Below are 25,201 nucleotides of genomic sequence, written 5' to 3'. Positions count from 1 at the left end.
CAGTTTCTTATCAGGACAGAATTAAAGAGTAATATTGTCTAATTTGTTATGTTCAGTGGCACAGAGTATCCTAGAATTCTATCAATCACATACACAGTGCTTTGAAACCTATATTATTTGACCATAATCAAGAGTACATAACTGAATTTCAGAATTTTTGAAAGTGTGTATTATTAGCTAAGAAAAAGCTCAAAAGATGAACTTGTTTAATAATCTCTTAGTAAGATGTGTATTTTGCACACTTCCAAACTTCATTGCAGTTTATAAAACAGTACTTTGTACTTCATAGTGGTATTGCAAATAACTAATCTGGACACTTCAGAGCAGGACGGGGCATAATTGTGTAAGTTTCAATGTAAATCGGTAAATTCAACATGATGAACTCCTTGCTTGGTGAAGTTATCTTCTACTTTCAATAGAAACAAAAACTGATTACTGTTGATCGTTTAGACATAACTGCTTGTAACAGTCAACAAGCCATCACAGTAAGGTATAAAGACAGCCCTTAGGAGAAACGCTGCCTATTTGATGACATTTAAAGCTTTAAAGAATTCCTTCTAGATACCGCAGAAAATCATCGTAAGCCAGCACAGGCTGTCTATGTCACTGAATGAAAACCAAAGCGATCAAATCATGTATATGGGCAATATTGCCATCCGAACCATTAAAACAATTTATAGAACTGGTCTTGCAAACAGTTCATCATGTCAGCAATGCCGAGGTCTGCAGTAGGAACTACCAGGGTGAGAAAAGCCTGTCACAAGGGTGAGTGTGCATGACGCTGCCTTGTAATTGGATCAACCATCCTTTTGTGTTGACTTTAACAGTCTAAGAAATAAAACACAGTTTAAATTATATCCTACTACCTCTTTTCCCTCTACAATGTTGTGATAAGAGAAGTAAGGCATGAAGTTCCTGTAACTTTTTGAGCTGACATTATCAGTTATGCATACACAGATAATGCGGTTTTAGTAGAGCAAATAAATTGTACGTCATTTTTTATTAAACAAACAGTATAATAATAACTGGACTATATTATCACAATGGAAACATAGAAGACCATAGACTGTACAGCTGAAACCCTGTAGCAAAATTTGTTTCTACCGCTTACCCTCAAATTTAAAGAAATGTATTGTTATCAAGGTTCCACAATGGCTGCTTCTTGTTAATTTAAAGAATCTTCATCCTTGTTAAGGCTAGTTGATTATAATTAAAAGATAAATGTACTGTTAGAAAGTTCTATGCCACACTCTATTTTTATGAGAATTTAACTGAAAGACGTACATTATACCTGTATGTGAATTATAATGGCTTCTCAGCAGGGAACGCAGAATCACTTACGGTACGTAAACATTTAAAGAGGAAAATGCTAATACACTGAAAGAATTTAACATCAGTAGCAATTTATCAAATGAAGAAGTTTCATAAAGTCCACTCTCTGCGAGAACATTCACCGTTAGACAAAAGCCTGGCATCCTTGATAGTCTGAAGTTCAATCAATTTGAAAACCAAAACCATTCAATGAGATAAATAGGATCTTAAGAAAACTGCCATCCTCCTTCTCAGGTAAAAGCCAGAATCAAAATAATAATTATTAAAATAATCCAACCAGGTCGCTTTACAGGCAAATTTACACTCTGTCTCTTTAAAACACTGCATGCCCCAAAGCCTTTTGGGTTTGGAATGTAGCACTGCACCAAGTATTTCACAAAGCCTCTAAATATCACAAGAAGCTTTTTTAGAGGGGAAAAAAAAAAAATTCCAGCTGACTGAAACTGTTCTAGCAGGAGTGCCTCAGCTTAGCTCCCAGACCTGGAATCCCAGATAAACAACAGAGGACAGGAAACAGATCTTTTTTTTTTTTTTTTTTTTTTTTTACACGTCCTTTTGTAATGCAGCTACAAGACGACTGATGAGCTTAGGAACGAACAGAGTGAGAGTGCAAGTGTCATCAGAGTGAGCGGTGTGCTTAGATAGAAGCTTGTAGGAAGAGCGAGCGAATTCTCCGAAGATATGTGACTGGTGGAGACTCCTGCTGTGTTGTCTTTCCCAATAGCATTCTGCAAGACACAAGACTTTCCTTGGTCACCATTACACATTTTCATTGCAAAATATTTAAATCTACATCATGAAATTCATCTTTTGTTTGTTCATGTCCCACCCTCCACTGTTACCTATATATATATCACTGTCACAGATCGAAAGATACAAAAGGCATAAAACCAGATGTTAAAATGACAGTATTTTGAAGTTAGTTTAAAGGATAAAAACACCGGTACAGCACAATTAAAAAAAGAGAAGAAAGTATTAAAAAATCCCTACTTTAGCAGTGGTTCCATGTGTAAACCTACCCTTGTTAAGCACGGCAATTTTTTTAGCGATCTGTGTTTAACATGCCAGTTTATTTTAAAACGCAAATGCAGGACCCACAGAGAAACCGCAACTTCTGCACAGTCAACAGAACAACTTTGTTTGACAACAAGTTACTTCTGGATAACAATAAATAAAATCTAATCCATGGGATCAGAAAAGACAGTTTTCTAGCTTATGAAAATTTTCTTTCTCCTGCCTTTTTTCCCTTAATTGCTGCATTATTTACATTCTTTGTCTTCTTTGCTACCAATAATTAAACAGTACGCATATGCAAGTACAGATTGGCGGATTATAGTGAACTATTTAAGGAGGAGGTGTAGCAGAAATATTTGTCATTGCTATCATCCTCAGTAAAAAGAAAAACCTAACAGGTATAATCACAGAAGTAGAACAATTTAGACTAGAAGGGACCTCTAAGGTCATTAAGTCCAACCTACTCCATGCAAAGTTGCTCAGACCCTGTCCACTCAGGATCTGAAAATCCCCAAGGATGCAGCTTCTACAGAGGGGACAAGCCTCCTCCATCCTGGAGAGACAATGGGCCAAGGTATAAGCTAGAAGTACCCAGAGGAGTAGATACAAAGAATGAGTACAGAGCATCAGTTTCCACAGGAATGACTGTCTACAGAGCCAGGGAGGCATTCGTGGATAAATATCCGTGCCATTCCCTCACTTTGATATCACCTGCTAGGACTGGCTAACTGGAAGGCCTTGAGATGCAAACTGTTAGAAGTAGTAGGGGAATTATCACAATATGCTTTCTTATACTCAACCCTGGGCATCTGCTTTTTGGAAACTGTCACAGAGTACGGGATAAGATGGACCAGCAGTTCTCACAGTAAGCTACAGTTACTAGGGCCTTCTTGTATAAAGTCTTTTAGCCAGCACAAGACGTCAACAGATCTGTTAACGTTACTGCATTGTTCCCTCACATGTTTTTAGGCTTCATTCTAGTATTTACAGGAAATTCTTACTAGAACCAAAAGAATTAGGAATGGGCTCTAGAACTGTCATTGTTTAGAAGAACTGGGCAAATCTGGACTGGTGAAGGAGAACCTGAAAGATATGGTCACATCCTTTTGGTGGCTTATGCCTGTACAGCTGGTCTTGCTCCAATGCCTAGGCTATGTGCTTCCACATTGTAAAAATTAATTTATGTACATCACTAATTATGAAGCTTCCTGAGAGACTCAGTACAAAGGATATGGACTGACAGACATGGAAACTGATGTAATGTTTACGTCTGAAGGGGGCTTTGGAGGTCAGGCTGAGCAGACTACTCAAGCAGCAGGGGGAGGTTCATGTCTCTTGGGGCTGTCAATCTGTCTCCTAATGTATGAGCATCACATCTCCTGAGGTGAACATCATTTCATGCCCTAAATTGGTCATTTTTGTTAGCCACAGAATGATGTCCGGTATGTTTCTGTGCATTTGTTAAAAGCCATATCATCTTGTGTTCCTGTAGATTATTAACTAATTATACTTGCTAGGTGCAATGGTAATTACTATGGGATCATCCTAAACATGTACTATACAGCTGTTAAAATATAAAGTCAGCAGAGGCCACTTTGAGCCCAGCTCTGGATTTCTGAGTAAGATCATCCTTTAATACATTACGCTACCCAAATGTAACAATACTAACAAGACTTTAGTGTGAGGTAAGCCCATTATAATCTTGACAGACTTTGAACGTTTTATATTATGGGGAGACACGTATGCTGTGAAATATACAGGATCCCCACTCTTACCTCATTAAGACAGAGCTCTGTATCTACAGATTCATTGGATTTCCGCTTCTTCTGTGCCTATGAACAAATGCAAAATTTATTCCCTGTACAATTTATACATACAGCAGCACAAAGCAATTAGATAAATTCGCATGGGTTGTCATACTCCTATAATTTTGACAGTGATTTGCACATGATTAGCAAATAAACTCTCCAAATGTAACTGCATGTTTTCCAATAACATTCACATTCTGATTTGAATTTACAGCAAAACTTCAAACAGTCAGCTAAGGGTACTCAGTAATTGCAATGATGAGTGCCATCGGCTGCAGAGAACATGTTATGTTCTGTGTCCCCTTAAAAATGATGCTGGATGTTCATGAGAAGAAATGAAATATGACAGTTAATAATTACCGTAATACCACTGCATATTAACAGAAAATCTATCATATGCCTCAGTTTTAGGAAAATATCCAACACAGGAATATTTTATCCTTAATGATTCTTGCAATTTCTCCATGTATTATTACGAAAATATAAATATAATTTTAATACATTGCACGGCTGCCACAGACTCTCTTCTAGAAAGTTACAAAAAGAACATTTAATGTCTTTTAAAATATATGCCTGTAATTCAAATTGAGCTGTTTGTTTACATTGCGTTCACTGATTATTATACATGGAATATTATTAAATGCAGGAATACTTTAGATGATCAAAGCCTAAAAAATGAATCTGGTATATCTTCAGCCATGTCTTATGATGAGCATCCATCTGTTGCTATTACTGTGTGCTCTCCACACTGACTCAAGTAGAAACATTTCTGGTGGCAGCATGATACAAAATGAAAGCAACAGTGTGCACTCTGTCTAGCATCATACGGTGTTTAATATTTCCATTGCTCAAGTGAACATGACTGGGCTGGGAGTGTTCTGCTTTTCTATAATAGCAATAGCAATCCCTATGGTGCTGAAGATATTTTCAATAAATGGTGCATGGCTGATTTCAGTACTTCAGTGATTCTCAATATAATTTCTTTCTTTGTATATTCCAGAAACATAAACAGCACTCTTTTATAGGAGCTACCAGTGTTAAATGTACAATCAAGTCTTATAACAGAAGACTTGAATTTACACACTGAAACTACTGACTGCACAGAGCACGTCTGATACTTCCTGGAAGTTTTGTTAGACTTGCAATTTATTCCCTGCAAAAAAGTGAGGATCTGAATCTCACTGTGTTGCATTCATTTTACATTGCAGAATTCCACTGGTTTTGGCAGAGATGGACTGGACTAAAGCTGATGTGAGGAAGTGCTGAGCGTTCTGATTTTATACCCTCAAAAAATTCAGTTCCACATACAGCTATTTTATTTTATATCTGACAGCCATTGGTGCTGCCTATGGATACAAAATAGTCTTCGACCTAATTACTGATTTTAGAATCCAGATGAAGGAACTGAACTCATTAGGAAGCACATTCCCTGCTTTTCATGATACTTTTGTATTTATAAATAGATATATTAGAGACAATTGAAAAACTAAAACAGCTGGGATTTAAGAGAAAGGCAGCTTAGCTATAGTAAGAATGCATACTTTATATATGTTGATAGTTTTCAAATATATGACAAAATAATAGCTCAATTCATTAATAAACACCCTCCATGAAATCTCTCTCTTACATACCCTTTCTTCTAATTAGTACCATTAAAGTTGTTATGGTAAGCATAAATTTAACTATCTAAATGGAAAAAGAAATGCCTGGAAGTAAATTTGCTACAACAAGAAGAAACACAGTGAAGCCTTCCTGCTGTGTTTGCGGTGGTGGTGGTATTCACACAGGTTAGGAAACTTCTTTTAATGGCAACTGGGTAGATTTCAACTCCTGAATGGCTGGCTCCAAGGAGATGGGTAAAGAAGAAGAAACTGGATTTCAGTCCTGGTTTTCTTATATCCTAAACACCCCTACTACATTGCATTGGAATGTGAGGCTTCAGAGGAGGTATGAATAGATGTTCAGATCTTAACAGTATAAACTCTAAGGACCATACAAGCCTCATATTTCTTAGTTTGTCATTCAGTGCTAAATTTCCTAGTCCACACAAGCACCTGTCTATTGGAAACATTGTGCTTTGCTTCTTACGCCTGCTTTGGATTCATAACACTGTGCTAACTACAAGTCTACCCTTGGTAGTTGGTCTCAACATCAAAGGTAAAATTTATGTTCCTTCTGTACTGTGTTTCTCAAATGAGAAAAGAGAAAAATATCATTATTTTGTCTATATGCAGTAAAGTCTTCCTTTACTTCATTCAGCCTGATAAACAATAGAGTGCAGCAGCTAAAACATATTTACCTTTGAGAACACTATTTTAAGGGTAAAATCAACAGCTAGAAACAAAATCAACATAAAAAAAGCTTTTCAATCATTTTGATCAATATTCCCTAGCTTTCATCTGGAAGGTAATACTTCTCTGTATCCATATACTTATTGTAGTCATTCTAACATCAACAACACTTATTCACATGCATCCTCTATTATAAAGTCCTCCTTTCTTAGAATTGAAAAGTAATTTTAATAATCAGGCAGGCTTTTCTTTTATCAAAACAGGAAGGACAATATCTTCCATTTAAAAATACAGCAAAAATGCAGCCTCTTTTGGTGGGGGGAAGGCAAAGGGAAAGAAAAAGCTATCATTTTGAGGATGAGACGAGACATTATATGCCAAGTTTCAAATTGGAAGAGTACATTTTTACTGTTGAGTTATAAACCTGTAAAAATGGGTTATAATGGAAATCCTGGCATAGGCTACACTACTATAATACAACAGTGCATCGCTAAATCACAATTAATGAGGAAAAAAAACCCCAACCCTATGTGTTGAAGAGAGTGCTATCGAAAGCATATGTCCTTTAATTACAACCTAAGGGGAAAATTCTTCCTGCCCTACTCGGGCAGAAATGACTTTACATGTAGCAGAACTACATGTATTTGTGCTACAGTGAGTGAACACCTTATCAGAGGTAAAAAATCAGGGCTTGGATGTTATGCTGATAGCCTTGGTGGAAATAGACCCAGACTGGGAGACATGCATTTGAATTATGAAGGATATCCTCAGCCATCGGATATTTACTTTATAACATCTTCCATTATCCTAAAAAATTAAACAATAGAAATGTGTGCCCATCACGTACAGCTGCAGACAATCCTGACAGGGAATATCTAAGCCATCAACAAATTTGGGAAATGAAAGTTGTTCATTATGCAAGATGCCAAAGATTACTGCCAACCCCCGTCTCAGGTATCCTACATGCCTATACAGGCAAGAAGATACCTTCAGATGTGCTAGAAGTACCTAATTCCACAGGAGTAAAATAGCACACACAAATGGCTAGTAAGTCTGTATTCAAACTTGTATTTTTTTGAATTTTAATATAAAGCTCTTATCTGGTAACAAAAAGATCTATGGGAATTCTGTCATTAAACAAAAACCAAGCAGGGTCAGGCTGATAAAAATAATAATTAAAAAAACAGTGAAAGAAAAGCAGTTTAAAATAACTGGTTAAACACATGGAAAGAGGTACGAGGTCTTTTCTACTGAGGTAAAATAGCATTTGCTAATGACTTATACAGTCAGCTGTGACATGCCTCTGACTGTAAAACAAAGTTATGTAAGACAGGTTGACACTCACCCTGGCTTTGCAGGGAACTATAATTCAGTAATGTGGGCTACTCTGACGAAGCTGCCCCCGTACTGCCAACAACCTCGCACTCATTTAAGCTTTTATATTCTGTGACAATGAACATCTGCTTTTACAGAGAATCTTAGCACTGTGGTAGCACAAGCAACAGAGGATATTTAGAGATAATCATATTCATGCACCTCCTGATGAGCTTCAGTATCCTGTCCATTCGTCACACAAGCCTTGTTTTGGTCTTCGCAACCTTTAGCTTCTAATATTCAAACTAAAGTGTTGCACTTAGTCAAGGGCTGGTAGAGAAACCAACTGCATGTCCAGAAAAGAAAAAAACTCTCATGATCAGAAGCAAAATTTTACTTATTTCTTTCCTAGAAAGAAAGGCGAATCAGGACCAGCAGAGGAGCTAGTGGTTTTCTGAAAGGAGAACGGAATATTGCTTATAGAGATATTTCTCCTCCAGAGGACTCTGTGGACCTCCACGTTTCCTTCTAACCCCAATGCCTCCTAGATGAGTTCAATCATATGTCCTTGCTCGGACACACCCTAACCTAGTCTTATCTTGCCCTGCACCTAATAACCACCATAAGATCCTCCCAAACCTGGTAACTCGCTGCTTCCCATCCCCCAAATCCCTCTACCTCCATCCTTTGCAGACACTATAGCCCTGAATCTATTCCCAGGAATGCTATCTTGCAGTTATGCATCCAGCTTCTACAAATCACAGCACTACATGGTTAATAAATGCATTAAACACTGCAGTGGTATCTCACCAGGAGTCAGTACACACATTATTTATGGCTTGTCATGCAGCAGTATTTTTATGTATCCATGCATGGCATGAATATCTATGTTACAGCAAGGAAAAGGTCTGACTGGGGACAGCTCCAAATGGAGATGAGCTTTAATTTGGAGGGAGGGGAGGGAAGCAGAAGCATGTAAAGGGAAATAAATGCATTGGACCTGAAGGCAAACAGGCACAGAGTGAGTATCCAAACTCAGAAACCAGTCCCTTGCTGTTAGCTTCGCACTTTGGGCCTTATGTGCTTTATGAAACATATTGCTTAGACATTACAGTGAGAAACAACAAAAGTATCATTACGATAGATATCTGTTATGTGGGTTGTTTCTTCAGCTAATTTTAATGAGTGTGCCTTTGTCCTCTCCTGAGATGCCTGGTTAGTTATGTCCATATTAACAAGCTTTTCTGAAGAAGAGGGACAAGACTCCCAGAATACATCCTTCGAATGACCACGCTTCTGAAGTAGCTATAACAAATGAGGGTGCTTGTTCTTTTTGTTCTTTTCTTGTGTTGATTAGAGAGATTTACTATGCAACTAACCTGTTTTTCTAACAGCAGGACACAAACAATAAGCAGAGAAATATACAGACTGTAAAAATGCAATCAGTTTAACTCTTCTGCGCTCACTAAGCAGTAGGTGCATCTATCACAATTGTCAATAGTATTTTCTTATTAGCCCAGTAGTACTATGCCATGCTGGAGTATAAATTACTTTCAACAGGGAAGATAAGCAAAGTGCGGGTCAGAGACACAGGGCACTAAAATAAGGATCCAATTCAGCACAGAGTAATTTTGAAACCCATACCGTACAGCCAGGGTGCAAAGCTATTCCAGCTATAAAAACAATCAGCTTTGCACAATCCTATAAAAAAGAAGCCAGATCTTTTTTTCTGCTTCTTTTTTTTTTTTTTTTTTCTCTGCTGAATCAGCCCTCAAGATGCAAGCTTGGGGCATGAAATTATCAGTCATCATTCTGCATAAAAGCACTACAGTTCTGTCATCCCACTTTGTAGAGTGAAGAAAGTATCTTTTAAAAACAAGCATTACCAAGACACTGCTGGCAGTAGTCTCCAAAGCTATGTAGATAACACCCAGCACAGTAAGAATCAAATCACAATTTTTTTCATCTGAGAGACATTAAATAAAGCAAACCAATTATCCCCTTGTGCCCAAATATGTACTGGGGAAACACACACAGATTTTACAGGCTGCAGTGCAGTGCAATGAACAGTTTATCAGCCAGTCCCTTCAGATCCCGTCACCTCCCAGCACTAAGCTCCTGACCAACGTAGCTTTGTACCTGTCCTAAAATCACACTGTTTGTCCCCGTTCTGCTACAGGGGTCTTGTCTGGCTTTCTCCCTGCAGCCTTGCCCCAGCTGGGCAGGGCGGCAGACCCCAGGCAGTCCCGAGCACTGCGGGACGCCCCGGCTGCCTTCGGGCCCAGCCGCCCTCTCGTTTGCCAGTTCAAGCATTCAGAAATCATGAGTCCGGCCCCATCCAAAACCAGCAGACCGCTGCTGAGTGGGCTACACCACGCCGTGACAGACCTACCTTCACAAAGCTCTGGCTTTCTTAAGGGAACACACATGGCGTTTAAAAAGTCCCCTATTAGTTGATAAAGTCCAAAAGAGGTAGAGGAAAACCTCCTCCCTCCAATCTCTTCAGTCTTGAAATTATGAGAAAATTTGATTGGGGGGGTGAGGTGGGGGGGGTTGGGAGCAATCCTCCCAAAATGAGCAGAAACAAGTGTGGAAAGAAGGAAAGTTGGCCTGTAGTGTATGAATTATAGCTGGACCATTCCCAGATCCTTATGTTAGTAAAGATGAGACCTAATTAAGCCCCACCTCTCACTGCACTTATATGGCTGGGACAATATGACACAAAAGTTGTCTAATAGCAATCTTAAAGGTTTTATAAAAACCGGATCCTATCAGAAACACCAAACTGATCAAACAGCTTACAAGGAGCAGACACAGAGATCTTCAAATATTTATATCAAGCAATTAGTCTCCCAGTGAGCACAGCACATAATATGACACCCAGCCAAGACAACTGAACTGACTGACTTACCTTTCATGGCAGTACAGTAACTTGCTAACAATTTTGTTTTCGTGTTCAGTCATTCATTTATCTGAGTAAAATGAATTTCTATAGTCCTAGATTTTTACTTCCTATTTTTAGGAGATATTATGCAATTCTCCTAATATGGTCTTTTTATGGATTTGCCTCAAGCAAATATTTTGGCATTAAGAAGGGCAGGGGAGAAAATAGAATACTGAAAAGCTTAGAAGGAATAAGTTTTGTTAGGTTAATATCTCAATGGCTTAGGCTGCCTAGGTTTTCTTTTTTTTTTTTTCTCTAGTTATAAAACTGAACAGCCATGTAATCCAAAGTCGAGTTGTTTGGGATTTTATTATTAAAATCCATTTCCCTAGTGATTCACCACAGCTATCAACCCAGTGCCGTACACAGCAGTTACAGGTAGCATCTGGCTGTCGCACACTGAACAGCGTCTAAAGAAAAGCAGCATGAACACAAAGCCATTACGATCTCAGTTAAAAGACATACTCAGCTTTTAATTTTGAACAAAGGTAAGCCATTGAAGAACTACAGATCCCACAACACTTCCCCAGGCTGGAGTGTGTGCCCTTGCGTGTCCGAATATGCAAACAAAGTTGTTCTGTTTGGCGGCAGGCAAAGTACCTACCTCCCCTATTAGACTGGGCTACGTGGTGCACTGGAGTGTGGTGTAAACACTCCTGAGCAGCTGTCAGCCACGGCTACTCCGGGACTAAAAGCAGCTCAGCCAGAACAGCACAGGCCTGCATTGCACTAATGAGCCTTGAAAAGAAGCACCATACTAAGGCAGCTACTGTGCCTGTGCACCGCATCTCACTCCTCCAGGTGTGCCTCGGCTGGCGGGCGGCTGCGACGTGCTGCTCCACGCTAGGCAGGCATGCACTACGCCTGTTACTTGCAGGCAAGTTCTCCTTCGTACCGAGCAGATGACAGGACGGTGTGGGGCTGGGACTCTCTGTTAAGGAGAACTTGGGAGCCTCCCAGAGTTTCAGGGAGACAGCTCAGTAGGGATGCTCACCGCATCGGTCAGCCTCGTGAGACATCCAGCTCCGAGCTGTCAGTAGGCGGAAGAGATCAAGAAAACAAGGTCACGCGCTGCCTCCGCACTTGGGCAGCAGGACCAGGGGTGGTGTCCTCTGGTTCTGCAGCTGGAAGGAAAGATCAGGCAAGCTTGCTTGAACACCAGTCTGCACGAGGCCTTGAGCGCTGAGCATTACAGGAAGCTTCCATTCGTGCTATGCCAACCTTAAGCAACTGATATTATTGCTGGTTTCTTGAGCACTGTGTTCACTCATAAATTTTAATAGGGAAGGGAAGAGAATGACCGTGAACATCTGCTTTTGGTTAAGTGACCAAAAATGTTCAAGATTTTTCTCTTTGTTAACCATATGTCTATGCATGTGTGTTGTGAGTCCTGGCATGGTTACGCACAGAAAGAAAACAGAGAAAGCCTTAAAAGGGTTTTGAAAACACTTCAGATAACAAGCAACTTCGCTGCAATTACAGGGAGGCAAAAGCAAAGGCTGCAGATACTAAAGTAACCTTGCACAGAAAGGTAGAAGAAACTAGCCTCTTAGTTGAGCACCTATCATACAACTATGCCCTCCCCTCCACAGTTTTGTTTACACATTTCAAGCCCAATGTATTAGTTTCCTTACATCCACAGTTATGTGGCTATGCCTGTACCCGAGTCCCATTAAACCATGACATGATTTAGAGACTGTTTTTTTTCTTTTAAAGTAATTCAATCTTGAACAGCTGTGATTTGGATTAATTGGTGAATTTTGCATTTTTGGCATAATCTGCTCTCCAGAAGTGCCACTGAAATAAAAATTTAAAGCATTTTCTCCCTGTTCCTCTAATCCTGTAGCTGAATTCTCCAGGTGCACAGATGTATCCGCAGAACTGGCAGGGCTGAAATTTTAGTGAACTTGCTGCAGTACTTGCCTCAGTATCCATGTTCCTTTCGAGCACTGAAAATACCATTCAGAATAAAAATATCGGAGAGATTCTTTTTAAATAATGCAATCAAATTTATCAAGGCGAGTCTATAAGAAAAACAGGTTATGGCATACTGTGGTTTTGACAGGCAGTTATTCCCCAAGAATTCAGCCAGAGCCACACACATAACATGAAAAATTTCACCCAAATAGTTAATGTTTTGGCAAAGTTCAAAGTCACTGAACACAGGATTTTTTTAATGCGAAGTGTAAGACAACTTCAACTTTAAGCATAGCTGCTAGCTATGTCTATAATGATCTGTTTTTATTTTCATTAGAATATATGTCTTTATACTTTTGTAGAAAGGTATTAAAAATCACTGTTAGTATTCCTGATTAATAAAGTCTGATAGCATTTTAATTTCTAAAAGTGAATTAATATCATACAATTTTGATTGTTGGCATTTTGTTTTCTACAACAAGCATATGTTTCAACAGACTTAAGTCATGACTGAAAAAAGAATAACCATCCAGTTGGTCTTGTCCACAGACCTCCATTAGCTAACCTAGACTTTGGTTTTTCCTGTCAGCTTCCTAAACGTTATTAAAAGGCCCTTGCAGCATGGATCTTAAAACTCAATACTTGTGAGAGACTTTGACGTAGCATCCTACATTCATTCTTCCCCTGCTTAAGTGAGTGAAGGAGAGAAAAATCATCCCTTCTCAAAAATACTAGGAGTGAAATCTTAACACTAATTCTCTTTAATGGTCTATACTGTAGTGGACTATACTTTAATGGATGATATTACAGTGACCTTCCTCATATTCATTATTTACACATGAACTCTGTTCTCGCACACAACAGTTACACTGCAGTTTATGAAGCTATTCAAATAAGCCGAGAAACTCTCGTGTAAGAGGAGTCTGCAGAATCATGACCTTATTAGAAAGGTGCCTCATTCTTTACTGCCCTGATCCCACTGCACCAACAGGGATTCTTCCACTGGCCAGGCACCAGCAAGTGAAAATGAAAAGTAACTTCCTAATATCATCTGCATATATGGCCTCAAATTTGAGCTCAGTAAGAAGTATTGAGAATTTTTTTCCATCACTGAACCAATTTCTTAGACACAGAAAGTATTGTGAATGTTAGATGTTTAACAATTATAACCCTATTAAAACAAATCTGAGCCTATAATAACCAGGTTATGCAAATAATTATCAGATTATGTAAAATTGTATTCACAAGATATGATCCTGCTCTGTTTCATCACACAAATCATTCACAGAAGGACAGAAGGCTTACATTTATATTTACATTTAATAAGCCAGAAAATACAAATAGACAAATGCTAATAATGCAAGTAATGGAGATCAACAGGTTCGCTTCGGGTATATTTTGTAAGGCTTCCATACTAAACTGGAAGAAGCTTTTGAAGATTTATTGTGACTAGTTTGCCTATTTTTTGAAGTATTATGTTGTGGCAGACTGGAAAGTTCGGGGATTATTAATGGGATATACAGCCTTATATTCCGAGGTAGCTAGTTTAATCTAGCTCAGGTCAATACTGACAACTACTCTGTAGCATTTTTGAAATGAGGAGGCGGTTCTGGAGCACTTCTTCTCTTAAGAGGACAGGTTCAATGCACAAAAGTGGCACTAATTTGCACCTCAGGCAGTACACTTCATCAAAGAGACTGAGGAATTAATGGGATATAGGTTTATAACGTTGCAAAGCACTCAGGATGTTTCCCCGTGCCCTTCATTTCCCTTTCTGTGAGATGAGCTGCTCTGTTAAAAAGGGATAGTCCTCCTATAGCCTCAGATTTTTCTAATTCCATTGCAAACCCTACAAGAAAAATCTTGAAGGTGCCCTGTGCTACAAAATTTTAACATCCTTTAGTGGGACTCAAGAGAGAGATTAGAAGGTTTCACCTAGAAAAACATCTTGAGAGTGCTATCTGAAGAGAATCTTGATTGATGATGGCTGGCAGCAAATATTTCCCTGAGTGCATAACAGTTTTATTAATAGTTCTGGACTGAGCTGAGGCAAGTAGAAAACAGACCAAGTGAGGGGTGTTTTTTGTGATCTGCCTGCTCAGACGCATCTAATACTCGCAAGCATCAGCTTTGTCTTACTAGCAAGTTTCGGTGTCAATACGTTGTCATCAAGTTTCCAGAGAGGAAGCATTAAAAAAAAAATACATCTGGGTGTGTGTCAACTACAGCAACAATATGGCTTCTTGTGTTACTCCTACCTCCAGACCAGCGGGTGGGAAGTCAGAACTAAGACAGTATTACTAGAGATGAGGGATAAGTATAATGCAGATTGTGTCTACTGTATATTAACATACGTATATTGTATATGCAGGCTGCACACCAGCACTGATACTGCACTAGTGTATTGAGCTGTCCCAGAGAGAAGTGAATGTAATGGTTTTAAGAGATGCCATGTTCGGTGGCCAAGATAGGATTAGCCTCTCTAGTATTTGAGAACAGCATCCTTAAAAGGGCTCTGGGATATCACTATGCTGCTCACACTCAGTGACCACTTGAACAGCATAGGACATCGCATTTCTGATATGCTGTGCATGGATGAATGTAATTGCACTAGAACAGGCTTTGTACATAACAAAGGGCAGCAGATGATGAATGAGGACTTGCAGAGCATATATGAGCAGATGCGTCTCACTGGCTTGGAGATTATTTGGAGCTGCAGCTTTGCCAGTTGCTCTCTTTAAATGTTCATGAAACACCAGAGTCCAGTCCTCTGTTACACTGACGTGAGCCAGCATGACTTGTACTTTAGGGGCTGTCCCTGTGATGTGGACCCAGGGCAACCAGTTCAGCTCCCAAAGAGCAGAGCTCTCTCACCAAGGGCACTTAGAAAGAGTTGTACTGCTACTAAATACAACATTGTATCTGAGCCATCAGCCTGAAGGTGAAAAGCCTCTGCTTAATTAATGATTCCTAAGTATCCTCATTAAGCTGTTCTCTGCGTACAGACTGGGTGTGGTTTTTATCTAAACCTTTTCAGTTGTGCCTATAACAATCTGAATTTCTCATCTGCAAATAACCATGACTGAATCCTTAGGAATAATCAGGAAATCCTAATCAAAAGTAATAGGGGTTAGGCCAACTCTTGATGAGAGCACGATTCTGCAAATAGTTGCAAGAATTTGTCAAACTAATTAAGTTCAAAATCAGTATGAAAAAAGGGACAATTTTTCCTTCTGAATTTGCATTTGACTTCTGAAGTTGTATACAGGCAGTTAGTTCCCTGCAGGAACAGATTTGTCTAGAGCCCTAATTTTGCCCGCAGAACCAGATAATTACAGTGCATATGTGATTGAAGTGTGCAGAATAGCGTACTGACATAGAATTCATTATATAATGGTCTTCAAGAACTTAACTCTGATACATACAACTGTTAATGCAATACCTTTTCTAGAGGAGGGCAAGCCATTGTAAAAAACATACTAAACTTTGTTGATCAGAAAAGTTCTGATCAACCACTTTTTTACATTTGTGCATACACAAATTTAGGAACAGGTTTTCACAGATACTTGTAACTGCTTTGCTTTCATCCGTGCACACTTAATGTATATGCCCACTTATCCAACTCTCTGCACAAATTAGGTATTTACAACTGCAGGTAGCTATTTAGATCCTACCTGGTACACGTCTTACCTGCTATGTACATAACAAATTTGAATGCACACATTTCAAATCTGAGCATGAATTCAGTACATCCAAATGTTTATGTGCATGTGGTAATGCATATCTAGCCTTGAATTAGAGGCAACTTGAGGCTTCTGAAAACGTTAATCTGGAAAAATAAAGTAGTACCATGTAATGCATGTAGTATTTAGTAAATTACTGCCCTGAATACCTAATTCTGTTTTAAGAAAGACATGAGGGAGGATAATCCTATAATTCTTTAGGACACATGCTGAGTGAACCTATGAAAAAATATCCTGCATTATGCGCAACAGTCAGTCTGTTTACTTGTGGCCCACAGAAAGAGCTAAGCACACAGGAGGGCTTAACCTGAGGTGGGATTATTAGGCCAAGTCCACTGATTAGAACTACAATTTGGTGTGAAATAGTTAGGCTTTCCTCCAAAGTACAGACTAAAATAAACATTTTGAACTCCTATTGATTTCGAAGGCAAGGAACTGAAATGGGTGACAGCGTCTCATGTTCTGGAACTTACTACTAAGTTGAAAAATGCTGTAGAGCAGAAGGTTTGAGGGTAACGTAGGGATCTATTATTTGGGTGAAAGACAGCTGATTAGGAGTCATAGGGATAAAAAGTAAGTAGGAGATAAAGGGTGTGATTTATTTCCAGTATTTGATTACTAATGTACAGGGAAGACTATAAGTAAAGTGAGCAGACAGGTTAAAAGCAGAACAAAAATATATTTATGTTCAGATGTTTTGTTATCATTAATGGCTTTTTATTAGGAGTATACGTTAGCCAATTTGGTTAAAAGACTGCGTTTCATTTTCTGTCCTATAAACTTGGTTTGAGTACTTGAAAAATTTAGATTTGCTATGGAAAAGGTTCCAAATTTTAGCTCTTCAACAGTATACTATTTTTGCAGCTATGCTGCCTTGTCACCAATGTGTGATTTAGAATGATTACTTATTATTGTATTCTAATTTCCATTGGGCTTTTCTATATTTCATTTGCTGCTGGTTACAAGGAAGAAACTATTCCTAAAAACTCTTCTTTATTATTACTGAAATGCTTTTGATCATATCAGCCACACGATAATTGCGAGCCTGGGTAGTTTATTTTCTAAGAACATGAGTTTATGGGTTACACAGAAATATCAAAGAATGATGTATATATATGTAAGGAGTAACTGATAATTACAATGTATGCTTAAGGATAATTGCAATGTACACAACTGTGGAGTTATTCCATTTTTACAAGTGTATAAACAAAAGCAGAATTTGATTAGGTCATGTGATTGCCCCTTTAGACTCAAATGACTTTATATGCATAAACATACTTCATGTACGTGGTTTTGCTGTTGGCAGAAGAAGGCAATGTGTCCTCTTCACTCAAGGATAAGGAAGGAGGGTTGCCTCAGACTTTTTTCCCAAATCAAAATATAGACCTACTCCAATCTCTTAACTGCACCCCAGTATGGCCACAACCCCCAGCCTCTTCCCCCTTCCCCACTGTATCTTCCAAGGCAGCCAAGCCAGTGAAGGCATGGTGACTCCTCCTGTGCCATACAGGCTCAACATCCCTCCTGCTCAGTCTTGTGCAGTCTTTTTTTCCCCCTGAATCTGCATTTATCCATTACAACATTAGAGGGAATATAGAAAAATGTATACTGATAAATTTCATACCAGAATAACTCTATGAGGCAGTTGAACACCCAAAGATTACAGAATGGATCTGCAAGAAGAAGGCAGGGGGGGTAAAGAGGAAAGGACAGATAGGAAAAGGATCTAATAAAGACTAATGGTTAACTGGAAGTGAGGTTTCAGAGACGGTGTAGATATGCCAGTTAATTGAGACTAATAGTCTAGCAACTCATGTCACATAAATAGGCAGAACTAGTCTTGGTTATCGTTTCCTGAAGGTCAACTTTCCTCCATGATAAAATAGTGTATTTCTTGAATTTCTGTTATTTCCAATAGGGGGGTTTCCAAGAGTACAGGAAGGTGTTTAAAAAGGATCTTTGTGTTTAGAGCTGCTATCCTTGTATGAGTTTAAGGGAATCTGTCTCTCTAAAAGCAGTGTGATTTTCTTTGCTGGTACTGCAGAGATGTTTAGACTTCCAGAGGAAAGGTTCCAGTTCTGTGCCAGGGAAAGTAATGTTGCCATGAGACTGAGTGTAAGAGGACGAACAAAGCTGCCACATCCACTTCCACAACTGGCATGTTCTGCAAGATGCGTAAAAGGAGAGAATATGGTAAACGCCTTCAAGCCCCTTTTCATCCAGTGGGTAACATCAGGTTATCCTTTCTATTTTTCTGAGCAGTGAAGTACTCAAATTCATACACCTTCCTCAAATGCTTTAACTGTACGATATTCTTCATAATGATTCAGCTAAAACCAGCAATAAAGCAATCTGAACACTTGAAACTGCTAAGAAATAGACAAGTAAACATGTGCACAAGGCTCCGGAGGCTTGCGGAGAACTCTATTTGCCTGTTAACTGCTCAGGACCTACCATACCAGGGCACTGGCTTCTGCATACTACCCAATTCTTATCTTCTTTAAAATTATTTTGGACTGAAAATAAATCAGAGCGAGCTGTGAGCATAAGACAGTGAACTTTAATGGACACTTTGCTGTAGCAGTAGACAAAATACAATCAACCACCCGTCCCAAACAACAGCATAGGTTTGGTGTGCTCTAGGAAATAGATAGCTAATCTATGCGAACAACCTGTTGATCATTAAGAAGCGCAGAAGTGTCCAGAAGTGTCTGCAACAAGCAGACTGCAAGAGCCAACAAGGGTGACAGCAAATCAGAGAATTATAGCGCAATTTGAATGCAGTAGTCATCCGTGAGCTCTTCTCTACCCACTCATATACCCCAAGACTCATAAAAATACCAGGGAACAAAGATTTTGGGAAAAGACTCTGGGGTGGGCAGCCCCACAACACTACTCCAGGATCTGGGATGATCTCTCCAACCTCTGGGCATTTCAGGGAGCAGGACAAGAAATGAGGCAAACCTCATGACCCTGCACCAGGACCGTGTACAATGCATCAGGGTCCCTCTCCAGGAGTGAGCCTTCTCCCCCATGGAACGAGTAGGTTGTGCAACAAATTGCTACGCTGCTCCTCTGACTTCTCACCCCCTCTGCACCGTCCCCCCACAAGATGCAGAAGGCATGTAATTCATAAAACGGTATGCATCTGTGATTAAAATGCTTTGCTATCCAAAATTATTTAGCCTCCACACTGTCATTTGTGTTAAACCGTCACACTACAAAACAAAAACATCACTACCTGCTTCAAGAGTGTTTAAAAATACATTTCAATTATAAAAGTCTTGTGAAATCCTTTTGCTTGCCTAGTAAATAACAATTCTTTGCAAAAATGGCAGAATTGATAAAGAAAGATTTTATTTGTTAAATTTTGATCTATTCTGGCAACTGCCGCGCTATTTTCATACTTTAGAAAGAAACAACTCTGTATTGACAACTGTATCAATTATCTGAGATAGTACCAGTCTTTTGCTTTGCTTTTCCTCATGTATCTATCCCAGTGGATATACTTTTTGAGGATAACATAGTGCATTAAGGTATTTTATAATAGTAAAGTACTTATTGTTTCTAGAGCACTCAAATACACTATGTAGTTTTCAGAATAAATAAAAGCTATGAGGTGATATCTTAGCTTCACTGAAGTTAACTGTAATTCATTGGGTTTTTAAGGTCGGGAGTACCTTTTCATTATGAGTATGATGGGATTCTGGTCTATAAGTAGGACTCCTGCAAGCTATTCCAGTTAAAATAAAAAAGTACTAATGATTTCAAGGATTCTATTCTTGTTCTCCATTCCACTAGAAACCTGGTGGCACGATCACTTTCGTCTGCACTTGCTTTGCAACAGGGTCAGCCTGCTGGCATAACCAGAGTTACTATACTTGAACAAATATAAATGGAAGCAGAGTCATGGCTAAAACCTAATATCTGCTAACAGCAAACAATATATCTTAAACAAAGCACTTTGTCAAGTCCCATAAATGCACGATATATTATGAACTATACTTCCGAAGACAATATGATTAAACATCTACCATCGCAATGCAATGACCTAGAATTTTTATTAGTAGTAGTTATGCCTTAAAATTAAATTATAATACTGTACTCCATTTTACGGCTGTTTTTTGCAGGCTATAGTGAGCTATCTGTTTTAAAAGGGAAAGACGTGATGGACTAGATATTTGATTGAGAACTAAAGTTGGCTGACATTAAGAATACCTTTAATATGATGAAGAACCACATAAAGTAATAACATGGGCTATGAATAGTTTGATTTGGCTTATCTGATGTGATCCAATTTTCTGATTCCGGTTTATTCTAGCACTTTGTATTTTTGTGGGTATTCCTATAAGAGGATACTGATGTGAAACGTAGAAACAACTGTGGCTTAGGGGAACACTGCAAATGCTACATCTGCTTTTAGTGGCAATAATTTGCAAAATTCTTTCTGAGGATAAGAACTATAATCTGTCCATAGAAATTCCAATTTTCTGTAAAGGTGTGTAGTACATTTTAATAAAGTTGTATTTTTGTAAGTCATTAAATTGGTTTTTAGTAACCTCATACTCATTTTCAATTGAACAATTATTAAACTATAAAACAAAATTGCATGATTCCTAAAACTGTAGTCTGGAGTTTTACAGTCTGCTATAAAGCGCTGTATTACTATAATACACTAAAGATGCTCAGACTATTAAAACTTTTTTTTTAAATGAACTGTAAAATATTTTATCATTGATGAAATAATTCTAAAGTATTATGCTCTCCAGCAGTATACATACACAATATTTTGATATAATGAAAAGCATGATAATCAAAAAAACATAATTTAAACTGTAATTCTAATATGCAAAATAAACGATTTTGCTGTCTTTCAGTAACAGAAGTTTATTACACCTGACTTCCAACATTAAAAATGTTTCATCAGAGTACTGATCATTAAATATAAGGTCCAGTCTTACAGAGAGCTCTATATGCCAAAGAGACTGAACGTTAACCAGTGTACCTCTGGGTAGCTCTCATGATAACAGAGGTGTGCTGACTTACACTGTCAGAGAGTTTTAGCCTGTGTTTTACTCCACAAATCGTGACTGATCTTGCAAGGGGGCCTGATGTTCAACTAAGTTCAACCAAGGCTGGTAAATGAGAACAATTTTCTACTGACTACTGATGGCTGATGTCTCATAGCAACGCTGACACTAATATGACACATCTGAGCCTACAGGGTATGATACTTGGCCACATCCTCAGACTGTTCCTCTAATGTTCAAAAGAGAGGCAAAAGACTCTCTGTACTTAGAAATTAATCAGCTATATTAATCAGATCTTTAACTTCAGCAGGATTTCAACAAGCTTGAAAATGATCTATCTTGTGTGGTCCTGAAATTCTTTGGCAAAGATGGTGAAGAACCCCAGCACAGCCTTGCTCCAAGTGGGAGCAGTCTACGTGATCATACCATTAGTACATATATACGTAGATGTTCACTGCAAAGCAGCCTTTTGGCACTGAGGTCCGGTGTTTGCACAGTAATGCAGGTGGACTGCTGACCACTTCTGTGCCTATGAACACCAAGATTGCCATACAGACTGAAAACCCAAACCTGTCCCTCGCTCATGGCGACCTCACCTTCTCTGGTTCTGTCTGAAAGGTGCAAGAGTCATGCAGTAAATGAATACAGTCTCAGGGAATTTTATACATCCACACTTTTTGAGGACCCACTCCAGCATGGTGCCGAAGCAAACAAGGATTAACTTCACTGAAATCAATGTCAATGAAATCAATGGACAAAGCAGTTTCTGTTTCGGTGAAACACGGAATTTTGTTCAGTGGCCCCCAAATTAGAAGTATACGATTAAAGATGAAACTTTAAATTATCCCTGGCTGTACATGCAAGACACACAAGACTTCTTTAGGTACAACATAATTGCTACTGAAGCAAATTAAAGATGTTGCTTTTTCAGAAGAAAAGCTGCCAATAGGTGTTCTCTAAATCACTTGTACCCGCAGGCTGACCCCATTATGTCAGCTAATCCTGGAAATACAGGAGGTAAATTTAAATCTTTTCATACGAAACATTTAGTCAATATTCTTTTTTCTTTTTTTTTTATTTTGTTCTGGCACAGCATTGGGAGGTTTATATTCCTGTCCATCTTTTGCCCCAGACTATAACTTTCTGCATAGTTGCAATGCCTGGAGGAAGAAGTCCAAGCACGACTTCTCCCAAGGGACAGAGCAGGCAGGGCATTTGAAAGGACAGTGCTTGTTTGTCATAAAACAAAAAAGAAACAGAAAGATCACAGGCTATGTGAAGGGATGAGGGAAAGAGGGTGCCAGGCATATGGGCAAGTTAATACTGGTGCTCAGGGGATAAATCAAGTTCCCTTTGTCTCTATTCCAGCATACCATCTCAGCAGTTGTACTATCCCCTCATCAACAACACACCTACATGCTGCCCGTGTTTCCTGCTCATCTTTACCCACCACCCAATTACCAGTCCATGAAGCTCCACACTTGCTGCGTCTTGATCCTCAGAACACTACACTGAAGCTTTTAACCCTCTCCAAACACCTACACAGTGCTTTAAAATAATAATAATTAGCACAGGGGAAGCTACATTAAATAATTATAGATAGTACTTCAAACACCAGATTAGCAGATCCTTACACAGTGCTGAAGATCTGCAACAGACAGATCTACAAGTGAAAAGCACGGTCATTTTCAGTCTGTGAGTCACGTTTAAGTCCTGGTCTCCTCAGAGAACTGTGAGCCCTGTCTCCTGTTTTTGTCCTAAGACTCGCCATAATAGATATTTTTTAAAATCCCAAGTTTATGTGGAATTATGTGAATTTGCTGAAGAACAGCTTGCATTATGACCCACATCTGTTCTAAACACTCACTAATCTTACATGCAAATAGAAAGAATCGACATATTTAAGTATCTAGAGTTCTCTTTTCCTCCTTGTTCCCCACAAAATGTTTGAGCTTTTTAATTTGTATCTCATAATTTTTTAATTTTGCTGCTGAGAGTACAAAGACATTCACATACTGAACTCTACTGAAAAGTACTTGCCTTCAGCCTGAAGGGCCATGTATCTCAATTACATGTGCTTACTGCTTACACTTCTTCAAAAGCACAAAAACCTTAAATTCCCTCTGAATGCTGAACTAAGGTAAACTAGAGCTAAACTAAACTAAAAAGACATTTATAATAAACATGGGAAAACAAAGTATAGAACTAGCTAGGGAGTTGATAGATTTCGATGCATTAATTTAGACTTAAACATCCTTAACCATCTTGACTTCTATCATTTTCGTCTTGGGCAAAATGTCCTCTAAAATATGATAGCAAAGCCAGTATGAAAGTCTTAGTTTTTTATTTATCTCTGCTGATGACGTAGTAACAATTGGTCTAATCTAGTCTAATCTATCACTTGAAGTTTATTTCATTATCATCTTTCAGTTCCATGCATCTTTACTAAATGCAGAAGCAGCATTTTTCTCTAAGAATACATGGTGTGAGTACACATCCAAACTCATTCTTTTGTCCCTTTCAAATAATCCAATATGATGGTTCAAGCAGTGGTGATACAACATGAGACTGAAAGACCATAACCATTTTTTGACTGGCATACTGAACACAAATTATGACTAGGAATGAAGGATAAACAAATATGTCAGTTAAATAGAAAAAGTTAGAGTGAAGCCATCAGAAAAAAAGATAGAGATGGCAATTACTTAATATAATACGCCTGTATAAGGAGCACGCTGTTGGCATTCATCTTCCTTTTTGTTCACAATATTTTATAAATTATTTTTACGTGGTGCTGAGGATGCTTTGCAAGATGTCAAGCACCTCAAAAAATACTTGAATTTAGCATTTTGTATAAAACTAACCACTATTTACTCTCTGTGTTTAGCAAAGTTTGTTAGAAGCCACGTTTATAAAAGAGTTTATAGGACGCTTGACAAAGTTAAGCATCTTCCTGGCAAAGATGGAGTGCTGATTTAATTTAGGGGCAGAAAAAAAGAGTATATTACACAAATCCATGCATATGTAAGCATAAAATAAGAATATATCAGAAATCAATATTTCTCTGTATGAGTTTGAAATAAGAAAATACTACCATAATAGGAGAACTGTAAATTCTTGTAGCAATGGTAAGTTGAAATGAAGAACAATTTTAAACATCATCACTGAAACAAAAATTATTTAGAAGTCCAAACCTTCAACACGTATTCAAAATGAGTATTGAATACAGGTAAACAAAGAGTATCTCATATGTTCTTTAAGCATTCACAACCCTTCTGATTCCCGGGTTTGCATGTGTGCAGGAGAACATGGCACAGCGACAAAACCGTTAGTGTATTCTTGCTTTTCATACAACCATTCTGAACAAGTCAGAAAAAAATGTATCAAAAATTGCTCAGCCAGTGACAGTCTTGGCAGATTGGGTTAGTGCCCTGTATTTTACAACCCCAGGAGGTTACTATTTGTTCATTTCTATGGCAGTTTATACTAATCAATCACTTTCTGGTCTTTCTTCCTTCACTGTATTTTTAAACCCACTAACTAGGATATGCAGCCTTGTAGCATCTCAATGATCATTTCCTTATCCCCTCTCTGCCATTGTCTTTTTGTGCTGAGACTAATGTTTTTAATTCTACTTTTCACAGTGTTTAGGCTATATTGCCTTTTTGAAACCTTTCAGCTCAACTGCTAAGCGTATAACAAAGCCCTTCAGATTGCTTTTGGTTGCACTAGTTCATGTTTTGAAAATACTACAAAGGCATATTTTTCATGGGAGGAGAGCTTTGGAATGAATACACCTCTCCAAGTG

The 25,201-nt window shown here is 38.5% G+C and overlaps 1 protein-coding gene across 1 annotated transcript in view; it reads right to left on the bottom strand.

The window, feature by feature from the left end:
* Positions 1 to 1,890: 1,890 nt before the first annotated feature.
* The window catches only part of GFRA1 (GDNF family receptor alpha 1), a 142,928-nt gene continuing 119,617 nt past the window's right edge, over positions 1,891 to 25,201 (bottom strand). Inside the window, exons 8-9 of the mRNA XM_050899196.1 lie at positions 4,122 to 4,178; positions 1,891 to 2,060 (exon numbers count right to left, since the gene is read on the bottom strand). Of these exons, the coding sequence (XP_050755153.1) occupies positions 1,899 to 2,060; positions 4,122 to 4,178 (219 nt within the window). The 3' untranslated portion in view covers positions 1,891 to 1,898. The remainder of the gene's footprint in view (positions 2,061 to 4,121; positions 4,179 to 25,201) is intronic.

The sequence above is a fragment of the Gymnogyps californianus genome, chromosome 6 (genome assembly GCF_018139145.2).
Source record: "Gymnogyps californianus isolate 813 chromosome 6, ASM1813914v2, whole genome shotgun sequence".
Classification (NCBI taxonomy): Eukaryota; Metazoa; Chordata; class Aves; order Accipitriformes; family Cathartidae; genus Gymnogyps; species Gymnogyps californianus.
Note: the sequence above shows the minus strand (reverse complement) of the source record. Positions and strands in the feature narration are given on the sequence as shown.